Consider the following 16,075-nt stretch of genomic DNA (forward strand, 5'->3'; position numbering starts at 1 on the left):
TGTCACCTTTTTACTTCTATCAATACCTTAGTTAACATCATTCTATGGAAAATAGTGGGAAGGGGATTTGGAATAGTATGGGAAAAGGAATAATTCTTTTGTTCTGTACATATTATTAGGAATAATTCTCTGTCCATTAAAATAAGATTATTTGTATCTATTCAGCTTGTGGCAAATATCTATATAGATATGAAGAGACCGCCTCCTTTTTTGTCACTGTCTTCTTAAAAAGATGTTACAAGTAGCAACAATAACTAACTTATACCCGTAACCTAGATAGGTAGGCAGAGACCACGGACCTACATTTTGTGCGGTCACATTTCTCGCTTCTTCTACATTCATACATCGCTGTATCTATAACTCTTCTGGTGCTGTCTAGTGGGTGCTCTTAACACCGCCTCTTTCTTGAGTATTTCATCAATATGTACGGTATAAGTCCGGTATAATTCTAGTACCGTCAAAACTAACACTGTCGCTCACTTTCGCGCCATAATATCCTTTAATAATTTTCTTTCATTCATCATTTCACCATTATATTTGTTTCAGATTGTGTGAGTGAGTGAGGATCATCCGGGGAGAGCGAATGATGAGCAGGTGGCACGGCTGCAGCCCCCGGCGACATGGCCGCGCTCTCCTGCTACCAGCCTTGCCGCTCGCATCTCGCGCAGCCCGCTAGGTAAAGCACCGATCATTATTATTGTCATAATCACAATCGTCTTTTGTTCACGTTGATAATAATGCTTATGGTATCGGTAAACTATCTGTATTGTACGTACCTGTTAAATGAGGTAGTATCAATCATATGTCACTGACTGAATGCTATATTAGCGTATAATATTGTATGTATAGACTAATTTCAAATTGGTCAACTTGTATTACGTACATCAACATTCAATTGGAGTAGTCTTAGTATGTTTCTTTTTTTTTGTAATTACCCTTAATTCTTAGTGCCATGAGTTATTTTAGTAAAGATAGTCTATTGGTCGTAAAGCTGTCAACTTTATGAACCCCACGCCTAGAATTTTCGAGAACAAGGCGAGTCTTATGCATTTTATATGTGTCTATTACGTTGTTACGAGCTTTTCGTCCTGATTCTATTTTATACGGCTATTTCAGAACTAACTCATTTGACTCGCGCCTTTATGTATCGGGTCACAAGGGAGCTCTTTACTTATTTTTTATAGTTTTATTTAACTTACTAGGAGACGATTTTTATTTGTGAGGAATTCTATCGTAGCACTTTGCTGGTTCTACGAGCGCATCGTAACTTTTAAACTATTTTGTACAAGTTTATATCTGAATAAAAAAATATAAAGCTATATATCTGAATAAAAAAAATATAAAGGACATGTTCACACTGCCCGCCAAATGTGATGGTGTGAACATGGTCTTGGGATAGATAGTGTCACGTGTCATATTCTCAGTCCTCACCATGGGGATGACATTACGATTGATTTGAACCTTATAAAGTACAATGTCCTTTGACTTTAAAGCTCATTATCATCATCCTGTCCGCTTCCTTATAAAGAGTCGGCACAGTACCTATATATTATTCTACAATACACCACTGTCAGTCGTCATATCCTCTTCCACATAACCCATCCATCAGTTTTCCGTGTTAAAGCTTATCTTACTTTCTAGGTGTCTCGACGAGGACGATCATAACTCGGCGTCTCTCTCGCTCCGTCGTCGTCAATTCATCGAGCGATGCCAGGAGAGCCGGGGAGGTCGGCACCGCGACCACATACCTGAGGTGTCGGTGAAAAGGACGCGGGATGAGCTCACCAAGCATGCAGCCGCCGCGCCTCTGACCAGGCGGCTCAACGTCGACTCCTCATGGTCCAAGGTCGAAGAGGTCAGGAAGAAGTTTGAAGGAGCGACTGATACATCGTACTCTAGGTCGTTTGAATCGCCGCCAAGGTATGCATAAGAGAGATATTCCACAAAGTTCAATTAAGCGGTTATTTTTATGACGCCAATAATAGTCCCTTCCCTACTATTTTTTTTAATAAGGAATAGATGGAAAGGTAGTAGAGTTTGTCGAACTACGGGATATATAGAAAATGTACATCCATTCCTACTACAAAAATATTCTTTTAAAAATTTCAGTATATTAGCTACCCAACAATAATAATAATCATAACACGCTTATTCATCGAATGATATCACTAAAGCAACTAGCATTTTTCTTAGTTTAGTTTAGTAGAAGGGGACTACGGTTACTGCGAGTCCACGTCTAGCACGTATTTTGCGTGGAGACGTGAATCACTCCAGCCACTATGTAGTTAAAATAGATGAATCGAATACAGTTAATCGTAGACAGAGTAAACAATGCAGTTATCTATCGATCTCTTAAAAAAAACTCTCACCTATTTTATAACCGTTGCTCCGTGAGAAAGCGAACGGTCGTCGTAACTATTCAATATCACAGTAACCTGCAAATATCTCTTTTATAGTTGAATGAGGTATTGATTGACTTTACTACAAGTTTTTTGATTCAGTACGGTAAATCTGCACTTATATTATCTTACTAATATTAAAAAAGCGAATGTTTGGATGGATGGATGGATGTTTGTTTGAAGATATCTCAAGAACGGCTCAACGGATCTCGATGAAATTTGGCATAGATGTAGATCACACACACATAGGCCACTTTTTATGTATTTTTTTGTTGCGCGCGGACGGATTCACGGGCGACAGCTAGTTTCTCATAATTTTCTAAAAGAATACAGACACTAAAAGTTTCCTATTTAATAATTCAGTTGGCAGTTTTTTTAATACAGATTAATGTTTTAGAACAATTCGTACCTTATTGGGTTGATGTTTCCCCAGACGTCGTCTAGCGGACTCCCTATTCGCGAGTTTCAAGTTACCACGTAAGAAGGAAAGCATGGCTGCGCCACGGTCGCTGGCGCCTCAGCCGCAGCAGAAGCGCAAATCGGCGGTGGAACTACTCGCCGAGACGAAGGCGTTCTACGTCAAGTCGGAGACCGTGCTCGATAGGAAACAGGAGTTGCCTTTGAGGGTAAGTTACATAGGATTTTCTATCTTTCTTACATCTCTTTGAAAAAGCAGAGAAAAGAAGACAACAATGGGATAATTCAAGTAAATATATCGATGGTATGAGCCTCTTATAATCAACTACCCTACGTCTATCTATTTTATTTTTAAGATAGCGTTGGATAGTATTTGTCAAATGTATGTACATTTGTATTTGTGATGCATTTGTCAAACATTTGTATATGTTTGTTGCAGGTGAGCAGCGGTCTCAGTCAGGCGATAGCGGCGGGCGGATGTCATCTAGTCAGCTCTGGTACTCCCAACACTGACGCCTGCTGCAACCCATGTTAGTAACGAAGTAGTTTTACTGCAATGTAATTTGTATTCATATGACAAATTAATATTTAAAAAAAATGTATAACTTTTATTTCGGACAAGGTTCATCCATGGTTAAACCATAATGCCATTCTTTAGGCGCTTAATGTCTTCGCTTTTAAATTGCATTTTTTAATTTATTATATATTTAACGATAAATTTAAATAAAATGTGTTAAAATTGGAATATTATTTATTAATGTCTATTTGTCGCCTGCGAGTCAGTCCGCGCGGGTTGAAAAAAAACTTAATTGTCTATGTTTTCTTCGAGAATATTCTACATTTATGCCAAATTTCACCAAGATCCGTACAACCGTACTGGAGATTTTCTAACAAATATCCATCCATACATCCAAACTTTCGTAGTAAGATATATAAATTGTTTCCAGACGGCACCACAAGAAGTGTGGGGGGCGCTAGACGCGCGGTGAGCGCAGGCGAGGGTTTGCAGAACACTCTGAGAAGACTTCTGGAACATTCCGACAGCAGAGAGAATGTGTATACACCTGGATATGCTATTTGTATGTATATTTGTTATTTGTATGGATATAGTAAGTTTATGTTTATGACTAATTACTAACGATATAAATTTTCAATAATATTTTATTTATGTTTCTTTCTATCTTGATAATTATATACTAGTTGTCGCCTGCGACTCCGTCTAAATTAAAAAACTTAATTAGTAGCCTATGTGTTTTTCCAGACTATACTCTACATCCATACCAAATTTCATAGATATCTGTTGAACCGTTCTGGAGATACATTCGAACAAACATCCATCCAAACATTCGCATTTATAATATTAGTAAGATCAGAAAATTTATAATCATGATTACAGCGCACAAAATATACCCGGACAGTCGTCGTAAGGAATCGTATCAAGAACGCGAGGGCCGGTCGCAGCACACGTCCGGAACGTTCTCCGGTACTTCGTCGTCCGGCACGTCCGGATCTAAACCGCACCGACTGGAACCGGACAGAGAGAGGCTGAGCTTTGGTGATGCTAGAGTTTTCTTTCCGGAATCATTCGTAATACCAAGACAAAGGCCAAGTGAAGTTATCATAAAGAATACTTATTCTATACGTGAGTTTTTTTTTAGTTTGTTTAAATGTTTACAAATACTTTTTGTTTTTCTATGATTTATTTATATATACCTATTTATGTTATTATAGAAATCTTTTTTACGATAATACTAGCTGTTGCGAAAGACTCCGCCCGCTTGGAGTTAAAAAAAACTTCATAACTAGCCTATGTGTTCTTCCAGACTATGTTCTACATCTGTGCCAAATTTCATCAAGATCCGTTGAGACGTTCCAGAGATAACTTCTAACAAACATCCATCCATCCATCCATTTAAACTTTCTCATTTATAATATTAGTGAAATATTTAGAGTCGAATTTCCAAAACCAGTAAAAAATAGGATCAATATACAAAACGTGTTCATTCAAAAACATGTTTAACTAGAAATAAACATGAAACATGTTGTCCAACATGTAGCGAGCCCTCAGTCTAGCGGCGGGCAGCTGGGGCAGCTGGGGCAGCTGGGTCAGATGGAGCTGCCGGAGCCGGTGGCGAGCGGGCAGGGCTCACCCGCGGACCCTGGCGCCATCAGCCCCCCTGCACAGTACGCACACTCCGCACCAAGATACCTCAGGTGATGCACACACAAACACACGAGCACACACATATATATATACAAAGTATACTGCAGCAGTCAATTTATCTATAATTAATAAAGACCCTTAGTGTAGATTTAACAAATCTATACTAAGTGACTGTACATTATTTTGAGTGTCTTACTTCCAAATATTGAAACAAATCTTAAGATAATCGTATAAGTACGCAAATTAAATTGACAGATAGTCCTTTATACGTCACTAAACGTTGGTTTCTGAGATCAAATTCCCCGTTTATAACATGTTATCTCTGTTTTGTCAAAGATAATGACAGGGACGAAGATATGTTTTATATAGGGATTTATGTCTCAGAAACCAACGATAACAGAGTTATTTAACGGAGACTTAGTATGAGAAATTTATATAAATGTTTAAACTATTAAACGTCTATGAGTATGGAAGATAGAACTATGAACTTCTCTCATTTAGACTTTGAGATTAGGAACATTAGTTCAACAATTATTTATATTATTACTAGCTTTTACCCGCGACTCCGTCCGCGCGGAATAAAGAATAGAAAACGGGGTAAAAATTATCCTATGTCCTTTTCCTGGTTCTAAGCTACCTGCCCATCAATTTTCAGTCAAATCGTTTCAGCCGTTCTTGAGTTATAAATAGTGTAACTAACACGACTTTCTTTTATATATATAAGATTATTTCTAACAAGTAGCTATTGTATTTGCAGATCAAATTCTCACTCTCAGCCGAGTATGCGAGAAGAGGAGAGCTGTACCAATATCAACAGCCATAAGTCACTGCCAGATCTACATGCGCAGGCGCACACATACCCCGAGCCGTGAGTACACATCTCTATACGTCAGGTATTTCCCCAATCCAAGAGAATCCTTTGGTCTCCAGAGAAGATTTGGTAAATACGATGCAGATGACGAAGTGCTAGGAAATAAAATTGAAGTTTTAAAAGTTTAAGAAGATATAGGTATATAGATATAGGAAGGTATACCAGCGGGATTTTCACCCAAATTAGTGAATTCGTTTTCCATAATGTTAATTGCCACTAACTCACATAGACAACTCAAATTCTTTTAAAAAAACTTAGTGCCAAAAAAACCCAAGATAGGATGTAAGATTTTGTGCCTATTTTCTCAATTTTGGCGCTGATGGTTGCGGTTAATAGCCGTGGTGAGATTTGGAACTAATAATAAAGATTTAATTTATCTGTCAGTCACATCAACAGACGTATTTAAGTTGGAAAGGATCAAAATTTGTTATTTACTAGCTATGATCTATCCATTTATATAACACTAACCGTTGGTTTCTGAATCCAAAATCTCTATATAAAACATTGTCATACCTGTCATTATCTTTGACAACACAGAAATAGCAATATGTTTCAAACGGAGATTTGGGACTCAGAAATTAACAGTAAATCTGTCAATATTTGCCATTCCGGTATTACAAAATGGGTTTATATTTAACATTTTGATGGAAGGCGATGCAAATTGTCTCTAGTTTGTTTCTTATGTGTAATTTTTTAATTGTTTATTGTTTTTTTTTGTACACAATTATATTGTAAACTATTTTGTAATGTACTTATAGTGTCAGTTTGGATTTATTATGTAAGGATGATTGTTGTTATTAAAAAAATAAATAAAATTTTAGTACGACTGTGGGTGGTACGGACACGTTGGGCCGCTCGCCGCGCAGACGTCGCCACTCGGCACATCACCGCACCGCCTCCTGCTCATCTAAAGGCACCAGGTAACTGTTGCCATGATAAAAAAACTATTTTTTTTTTGTATTACAAGGTGGCAAACGAGGAAGCGGACACATAAATTCGCCGAAATGGCGAAGCGACCGCTGCCTATAGACATTCGCAATTGCAGATGCGTTGCCTACCCTTAATCGACAAAAGAGGAGACGCACAAAAAGAGAATATTTAACCTTCCTATGCATCTCCTTCTTCATCAAATCCACCTCCCCTTCCCATCCTTTCCTTATAAGAAATGGGTAGGAAGGGAAAGAGGATATTTATATTATTTGGTTGTTTGTTTGTATTGAATAAGCTCTAAAACTACTGAATCGATTTGAAAAATTATTTCACTGTTTGAAAGCTACACTATCCGTGGGTGATATAGGCTATTTTAATTATTAGATTTTTTTTTATTTTCGCGCGGATGAAGTTGAACTTGCGAATGTAAACAAAAAAGTAATGAGATTGAATTTGGATGGCTATAAAGATAGAGAAAGACCAATGAAAGTATGTATGGATTGTGGGAAAGAGGGGATGCGTAAAAAGGGGATAAATTCACATATGACGGTTGATAGAGATGTATGGAGAAGTAGTATATACTGTGTCTACCCTCCGTAGGGATAAGGGCAGGTTAATGATGATGATGATGGATGAAGTTGCGTGCAACTGCTATTATTTAATGAAATGTATTGATAGTTGTTATAGATCTAACCATTCATCGATGATATCATCGTGTGAAGCGTTTTCTGAGCATCCCTCGCCCGGTGAAGAGAACTACCAGTCTTATAATAGGTTAGAACATTGATAAAAAAATATATTACACATTGTATATTATTTCTTTTCACACAAGTATTAACACAGTAGTTTGTGACAGAGATAACGCTAAAGCTAAGATGCTTAAAATTGCCTAAACTTTTAGCATCATAAATTTTTCAAACAAAAATAACAGTACAAACATTTTTGTACTTGTAATTCTTGTATGTTATTAATTCAATCTGTGTGACAGTCGTTGTGGGTCATCATTCGCGCGTGACTCTGGTGGCTCGAGCGGGCACTACACACAGCGCAGTGCACCGCCGCATGCGCGTGCGCCACGCGCTGACTCCGGATCATCAACACAACATGAACATGCCAGGTGATATATCATCATCAGCTCACTATACGTCTCCACTACATAGATTACACTAAGTCAGGGACTAGGCCATAGTCAACCACGCTAGCTCCTGATTGACTTCATGTCTTTGAATTTATTTGCAGATATGTGCAGTGCAGGTTGCATCACGATGTTTTCCTTCACCGTAAGAACGTCGGATAAATGTATATATGTAAATCAAAAAACATAGTAGTACATGGTTAAATTCGAACCCAGGATCTACCAGATTTCGAGGGAATATCCCCTGAGCCACCGACGGTGTATAACGATTACAATTCTTCCGGATTGAATTGATCGAATTGTTAATATAATGATATATTTGCAGTCGGTACGGTGCGCGCGTTCGCGAGCCGGCGGAGTGCTACGTGTCGGCGCCGCCTCAGTTCCAGGACGGCGCGCCTTCGCCCCCGCCCCCGCCCCCGCAGCACGCCGCCCCGCCCCATGCCCCGCCCCATGCCCCGCCCCACGCCCCGGCACACTACGCCCCACATCCCCGTGTCGGTATACATTTCCAGGTATGTTGTACAACATGTTAGTCATTCATTAATATAATATAGAAGTTTAGAGAGATCTCTTAAGTGAGAAAAATATGTCGGTCCTTTGTACTCTCGCTTATTCAGGTTCGATTGTATAAGCTTTTCAAAAAGAAAACCACAACTTATTTGGAAATAGACGGTTAATACTTGAATATCTATTAACTTTTTTTTTGTTAAAAAAAGTTAAACTGCAAGCGAAGAACACTTCGCTTGCAGTTTTAACACGATGAGACACACACAAAAATGTACTTTCTTGTACACTAACTTTTTTGTCTTACTAATAATATAAATGCGAATGTATAGATAGATGGATGGATGGATGTTTGTTTGAAAGTATCTCCAAAATTGCTCAACGGATCTCGTTGAAATTTCGCACAGTCTGGAAGAATACATAGGCTACTTATTACTTTTCTTTTAATTCCGCGCGGATGGAGTCGTGTGCGACAGCTAGTATAGATATAATATAAATAATTCCCCCACCCAGGCGAGTGCCCCGCCCCCCCAGTTCCAGGACGAGCCTCCTGTGTATGACTACGGCGACTACGAGTGTACATACAAGGCGCCTCTCAAGTGCCTCAATGTTGGCCGCCATGAATACACCGCCCGGGACTACAACAGGTAACTTACCACTAGTGTTTGCTCAGTTTACATTATTCCAGTCCAGCACACCAATCCAGCACTGGATTGCAACTGGAAATGTGTAAAACAAAGTGATTTGAGTTCCATTAAGAATAATATATTTCTTTCTCAAACTGCGCAGTTATAATTCAGTCCAGCGCTGGACTGGAATAATGTAAATTGAATATTAGTGATCCAGTAGCGTTAGTGTTTCAACCGCGTGTACCTGAGTGTTAAAGCGATATGATAATGATTGTTCCTTTTGCATACCGCAATGGTTTCCAGGATCAATGTTTTCATCCAGTAATAATGTAGGTATCTTCAAAAGAAGGATTTCTATATACTTGACAAGTTTATAAATCTACTTCGGTTATAACCGCATTAGCCAGGACTAGGGCCGGCGTTAGGGTAGGGCGCGTTTGGGAGACTGCCCTGGGCGCTGGACAGAATGAAGCACCCAGAACTGTGAATTACACTATCTTACTTACCCCTATTTACCCTCCCATCAAAGGCATGGTAAAAAAAACTAAGTTCTAGAGATCTCAGGGCCCTTGTACAGTTAAAATCGTTACAAATTTTAGATCTCTTTAAGAGGAAAACTCCTAATAGGAGTTATCTACACAATTACTTAAATTCGCTACCTTCATCTAGTGATCTCTGACACTTGTAGGTACCACGAACCGAGCACGGAGCTGGTCAGCAAGCAGCCGCAGTACCAAGATCCTCGTCGGACGAGACACGACGATACTCAGGATTACGTCAACGCACCTCAGGTACCAATCACCATATTACCAGTGACAGGTGTGAGAAAGAGATTGATAGCGAAATTATACATCTGTCTTGTTCTATCTTGTCAGTTAGTGAGCGATGACCTTAAGAATATACACTAGAGCATTTTCTCAAGTATTTTTATGTAATTCTTACATATCTATATATATAAAAGAAAGTCGTGTTAGTTACACTATTTATAACTCAAGAACGGCTGAATCGATTTGACTGAAAATTGGTGGGCAGGTAGCTTAGAACCAGGAAACGGACATAGGATAATTTTTACCCCGTTTTCTATTTTTTATTCCGTGCGGACGGAGTCGCGGGTAAAAGCTAGTGATATAATATAGGTAAAAAAATAGGTTCCAAAGGATGTCAGGTTCGTTATAGAGTGATACAGTATAAAATATTGAGTGGCTCGTTGTTCTATTACAAGTAAATGATCTAGTCTAGACTCATTTTTAAGTCGTACTTTATTCCCTACTGCATATAGGATCCCTATTTATAAGGGCCAAAGTAACAAATTGATGTTTTTACTTTTTTATGTTAAAAGCTAACTCATAGTCTTGTTAACATTTCCGCATGTAAATGTTATTTTTTTACTGAAGTAAATGGACGTATGTGACCTATTTTCCTACATGATTGAAAATTTGAGAGCTTCTCCAGAAAAGTTGTCAAGCACTAGCATTAGCACTAGTTTTTATTCGTAGGAGCCATCGATGTTAGGATGTAGGAAGTTACTTGACAAAGTTACTGTAATCTTTTTTTTTTCTTAATGTAATTTGATATCCAGATATGTGGTGGTGAGGAGGTGACTTCTCCGCTGGGGACTTTCAAGCGGCAGCGCTGTCTGCGCTACAAGCAGCGTCGTCCGCGTCCCATACTGCGCTCCAAGTCTGATATATCTGACAGGTATATTATATTATGCGTAACCCACTTACAGTGTTTAACGTTTAATTTCTAAGATCTACAGATGTATACTTTTTAATTTTAATAGTGGTAAAGTCCGCAATAACATAGAAGTCATTCCGTATTTCGTCTGTTCATTATGCGTGTTAGACGTTGATTTTTAGTCCCCCTTCCCCTTACCACACTTTTCTTATCAGAAAGGGATACGAAGGGGGGAGGTAAATTTTAGTAAGGGGAGGGGCATAGGAAGTTGAAATATCCTCTTAATATTTTTAGAAAGGGGGAATCCTGTTTTTAAATATTGAATTCCAGCCTATTTTGTATATATGCGGCAGTCATTTACATCTTTTAGAATAGAATGGAGAAAGATAATTATTTATGCTTTTAACATATATTTAATAACTACCTGTCAACCGCGACTCCGTCCAAGCGGAATTTAAAAAAATATCTTATTAAGTAGCCTATGTGTTCTTCCAGTTTATGTTCTATATCCATGCCTAATTCTATCGAGATCCATGCAGCCTTTCCAGATATATCTGCTAACAAACATCCATCCATTGATCCATCCATCCGTCTAAACTTTTACATTTATAATATTAGTAAAATGTAATTATAACTAGATATCGTCGCGCGGACGGTCGCAGCGCTTCCTCTGCGCCGTGCGAGGGCGAGCGGGAGACGCGGGGCGGGGCGGGAAGTGGGGCGGGGGCAGGAGGTGGGGCGGGGGCCGGGGCCGATGAGGGCGGAGACTCCGACAGCCGGTCCGAAGGTAGCGCGAGATTGAGGCATTTCTTCGAGCGGCTAGGTCTGGAAGCGAGACAATACGATGCGTTGTTGAGAGGCGCACCTCCAGACAGTCCCGTCTTCTTCTCCTCCGCTTCAACGGTGGACTCCAACCAGCTCGCCAACGCTGCTGATTATACGGTAAGTTGACACTAAATTTGATCTAATTTCACTAGATTTCTGACATATTCTGATAAATCGGACGACTTAGGGTCCTTCAAGAAGCGAGCGTATCACCATCTCAAAGGCCGGCAACACATTTGCGATTCCTCTGGTATTGTAGATGGGCTTCGATGAACACCTTAGTGTTCCAGCTGCTCGTTTGCCCCCTTCTCTTATAAAAAAAAATAGTTCGTATAGAATAACCATAACATTATCATTAAACAAGTTGTTAAACAAAATTTCTACACAAAGCAGGAACAGCTTTTGTTACACGTTTTAATAATAAAATATACAATTTGTTCAACTAAAAATTGAAACAAATTACGTAATATTTCATCTATTATTAGGAAAAAAAGAAAATTACAATTCTTATTTGTATTTATTTGGCGTTTTTTTTTAAGGTCCAAGGTCCAGGAGTTCAGAAACAGATCTATCGAAACACGGAACCTCCCAGCGTTGTGGAACGGAACGCTCGCATTATAAAATGGCTGTGTCAATGTCGCAAGACTCAAATGCAACCTCCGCAGTGAAGAACGGATTATATTTAATAATAACTTGAAATATGGCAACCCTGACGTGTTCGTACTAACGAAATTTGATATAAAACATGCTGTGGTGGCAATGTTCTGATATTAAATTTTAAAAAAGTGTTTGAAAATAAATGATTCTGGTGTCACAACATGTTTTGTGTGAATGTTTCGTCAGTGTGATTAGAAATAATATTGAATGTTTCCGACACCAAATTTAGTGATGCTGTAATTTATTGTTTTACTCTTATTGTCTTAAAAAATCGCATATTATTTATAACGATGCTATTTTTTCTCGAATCTCTTATCTTTTCTCTTGTTCTTTAGAAAATTAAGTGTAGGCTGTGTTCATAAAAAATAATAACGTAGGTTGAATAAGAGTAAATGTCAAGATTTTAATAATGGCAACACTGAACACGTTTAATACTCTAATTAATATCAATTAGTGAAATTTGTATTTATACAGTCAAACCTGGATAAGAGAAAACCTTTTAAGGTGAGAGTCATTGTTCGTCGGAAATGACTTCTTAAGCGACAAAAATATGTCAGTCCTTTGGATTTTCGCTTATCCAGATTCGACTGTACATATTGTTGTCTCGGTTTCGTCAAAGAGGATGAAAAGGATAGCAATATATATGAGTACAAATATCACTATCGTCTATTTATAGTAAGTGACTAAACTAGTTCACTAGTTAAGACCTAGATAGTATATAGACTAGTCTAAGCTAAGCTAAAATCGTTGGTTCAAATGAAGAATTAAAATATGCCTATGTAATACAAGTAAAAATAAATTAAAGTTATAGGTGACAGTGACAGGTAACCTAAAAAATGTTATTGATTGGCTGTTGTTTAGAAAACCTTTGCCTAATTTAAAAAAAAAGAACAGTTTTTTTTCTATGTTTAATGACTTTATGTGTGAGTAATTAAATTACATTATTGTTATTACGAATTTTAACTAAAAAAAAAAAATTGACTTTGAACGGATTTTAACCTTAGGCCTATACAAAGTTTCATAATTTTTTTTTTATATGAAAGGATTGTTTTTTTTTATAATTATTTCAAGATATATTGTATCCAACGTGATATTAACTTGTTAAGTCATAGAAGTGCTGATGGTCAGTTAAATAAATCTTTATTCAATTTGACTAGAGTTTTCGATTGACACATATTTTTGACTCTGGTTTTTTCTATGTTTGAAGAATGAGATGTCTCAATACAAGTATAATTGCAATCGAAACCCAAATTTATACATAATCTATTTGTCTCCAACGTACAATTTGCGAGCTTAGACATAAAATGAACATTATTAAATGAAAATTATTATTATTATTATATTAAATAAGGTTATCTCCGTGGTTTCTACTGTAACATATATATTTAAAGTTCATTTAAAAGTAATTTATTAGTTTTTATTTATATGATAAACCAAAAATTATATGAATTCCGAATTTTAGTTTATGATATTACACTTTCGATTTAAATTTGTCTCTATCTGGTATTAAATGTAGTCGGTAGTGAGTAAATTTAAATTTGTCGAGTTATATTTGAAAATTTAATGTTGCATTTATTTTTTGTCAAGTTAATATGTATATGATTTATGTGTGGTTATAATTTCTTATTAAGTCGTGTTTCCACTAAACGTATTTTTAGTAGCCGACTATGAGTATACTCATTGTGAGCCTTAGACTACGCCTTGCGTAATGAATAATGATGTACCGTTAACTCAAATTAACTGGCATATGTTATTTGAAATATAAGTTACAGTTTTATTTCACTTTCCCTTCCCACCATTTTCTTATAAGGAATGGATGGGAAGGGAAAGTGGTTTTGACGGAGTAGGGGACGATTAAGAAGAGGATATATCCTCTTTCTATGCGTCCTTCCTCCGTCAATTAAAGGTAGATAAAGCATCTATAATTGCAGATGTCTATGGACAACGGTTGCTTTGCCATTTCTGCAAATTCAAATGACTGCTTGCTCGTTTGCCACCTTTTAATATAAAAAAAGTTACATTGAGTCTGCTCATAGTCAATGGTTAAAAATATGTTGAATTTAAAAAGGTCTATTATAAATTGTGATGTTCTATAATTTCTTATGCAGTAGAAACCATTTAAAGTCTTATAGCATTTAAGATACTTTTACAGCATCCGATAAAAGTTAATTTTTTGTTGTTTTTTATTTATCGGTTTTTTTTAAATAATTTAAAATGATTGTAAATTATGTTTCAAATACTATTGTTGAATTTAATGGGAATAAGAAACTACAGTCAAAATCTGTTATAACGACATCGAAGGGACTACTCATATTGAGTCGTAAAAACCGATAGTTGTAACAACCGGTGACATGTATTAATAGGAAAGATATGTAATAACATTCAGCCAGGACCTTTGATTTTGGTCAATTTAACCGGTATGTTGTTCTAAACGATGTCGCTATAAACGGTTTTGACTGTATATAGATATGTGACTGACGATATATATTGTCTGGATTTATTTTGAAATTTTTAAATATTTAATTTGATGTTACAAACTTGTCTGTTTTAATTAGTTTATGGTTAAAAGGTAAACTCGTTTAGAAAGGTTGGTTATAATTTCGTATTGCTATTGAATTCCATTATACAGTTTACAGTTTGTTACAGACTTTAAAAAGTATCGTTCATGCTAAGACCATGAGTTATAAAGTATGTGACATAGAGTAAGTAAACACAAAAGAGATGTGTTGTATACTCTATGACCATTGCCTCTGAGAAGATATTTATTTATAAAAATGTTCCTGTTACGGATTTGTCATTATTCATAGATTTTAAAATTTAATAAAACTGTATTTATCTATCGTTTTAGATTAAGTTATTATTATAAGTGATAAGAAATTAGATATAGAAAACCGAAATAATGCAACTGTTTTCTCAGTAATCAGTAACTCATTGATGTGCATAATCATACCTCAAGATTATAAATGCACAAAATAACGGAAAAAAAATATTCGAACTGCATTTATGTGCCAAAAATATTATGACAAATAAATAAATGAAAGCCTAATTATTTCTGACATATGTCAAATTTAAAAACTGTTTTTCGAAAGCTTAGTACATTCAAATTGTGAACTTTAGTCGCTTTCTTAACAATGAAATACGATTTTTGACATTTAATATTTTAACTACACGTACAAGTAATGAATAAAATGGACAGACAATATTACGAAAGGAATTTTAATAATAATGCATAATAACTAAATATAGTTTATTAAAAAATAGCTCAGAATATAGCGCAACAATTATTGTTAATTAGAATGTAAATATTTCAATAGACCGAACTTTGTATAGTAGTTTTCAGATATCTTAATGGCTCTAAATTTGGTGCGAGTCGCTACGCGGAACACAATGTTAAGTAGCATGATGCGGGGGAGCCGTTAAGATATTTGAAAATAACTATAATAGTACAATATTTGCGTAAAAATTTCAATAACTAAAGTTGAAATCAAAAGTATCGAGGAATACGCGAGACGAAACCGAATTTTAAAGCGAGATAAACGATAAATGTCATCTCTCCTGTCATTTTAAACTTAGATTTAAAATGAATGGTAAATACTAACAATAGTGATGGGTAGCTACTGCAGTAGTTCGACAATAATAGTTACAGTTTTTTTACGTATTTGGTTCGTAAGCACACAGCCGCACATATAGCAAAAATATGGAACAATTGTCTATGGTTAGAACATCTTTAAATATGTGTGATTATTGCTTATCTATTCAGTTATTTATATTTTTCCAATCCCCACTCTGCATTATCTAAATATTGTGTTTTTTTTTTAAATCCATGAAAAAAAATCCAATGACTGGTACAAACTCAAAGTGTAA

The 16,075-nt window shown here is 36.4% G+C and overlaps 1 protein-coding gene across 1 annotated transcript in view; it reads left to right on the forward strand.

The window, feature by feature from the left end:
* LOC106714652 overlaps positions 1 to 12,340 on the forward strand; it is a 43,098-nt gene extending 30,758 nt beyond the window's left edge. The window contains exons 2-18 of the mRNA XM_045684469.1: positions 547 to 676; positions 1,642 to 1,920; positions 2,833 to 3,025; positions 3,256 to 3,346; positions 3,764 to 3,895; positions 4,213 to 4,458; positions 4,874 to 5,030; positions 5,738 to 5,848; positions 6,673 to 6,771; positions 7,460 to 7,555; positions 7,770 to 7,898; positions 8,242 to 8,431; positions 8,937 to 9,070; positions 9,741 to 9,843; positions 10,632 to 10,750; positions 11,368 to 11,671; positions 12,094 to 12,340. Coding sequence (XP_045540425.1) covers positions 621 to 676; positions 1,642 to 1,920; positions 2,833 to 3,025; positions 3,256 to 3,346; positions 3,764 to 3,895; positions 4,213 to 4,458; positions 4,874 to 5,030; positions 5,738 to 5,848; positions 6,673 to 6,771; positions 7,460 to 7,555; positions 7,770 to 7,898; positions 8,242 to 8,431; positions 8,937 to 9,070; positions 9,741 to 9,843; positions 10,632 to 10,750; positions 11,368 to 11,671; positions 12,094 to 12,222 — 2,568 coding nt within the window. The 5' untranslated portion in view covers positions 547 to 620 and the 3' untranslated portion in view covers positions 12,223 to 12,340. The remainder of the gene's footprint in view (positions 1 to 546; positions 677 to 1,641; positions 1,921 to 2,832; positions 3,026 to 3,255; positions 3,347 to 3,763; positions 3,896 to 4,212; positions 4,459 to 4,873; positions 5,031 to 5,737; positions 5,849 to 6,672; positions 6,772 to 7,459; positions 7,556 to 7,769; positions 7,899 to 8,241; positions 8,432 to 8,936; positions 9,071 to 9,740; positions 9,844 to 10,631; positions 10,751 to 11,367; positions 11,672 to 12,093) is intronic.
* Positions 12,341 to 16,075: the final 3,735 nt, after the last annotated feature.

This window comes from Papilio machaon, chromosome 26 (genome assembly GCF_912999745.1).
Source record: "Papilio machaon chromosome 26, ilPapMach1.1, whole genome shotgun sequence".
NCBI classification, from domain to species: Eukaryota; Metazoa; Arthropoda; class Insecta; order Lepidoptera; family Papilionidae; genus Papilio; species Papilio machaon.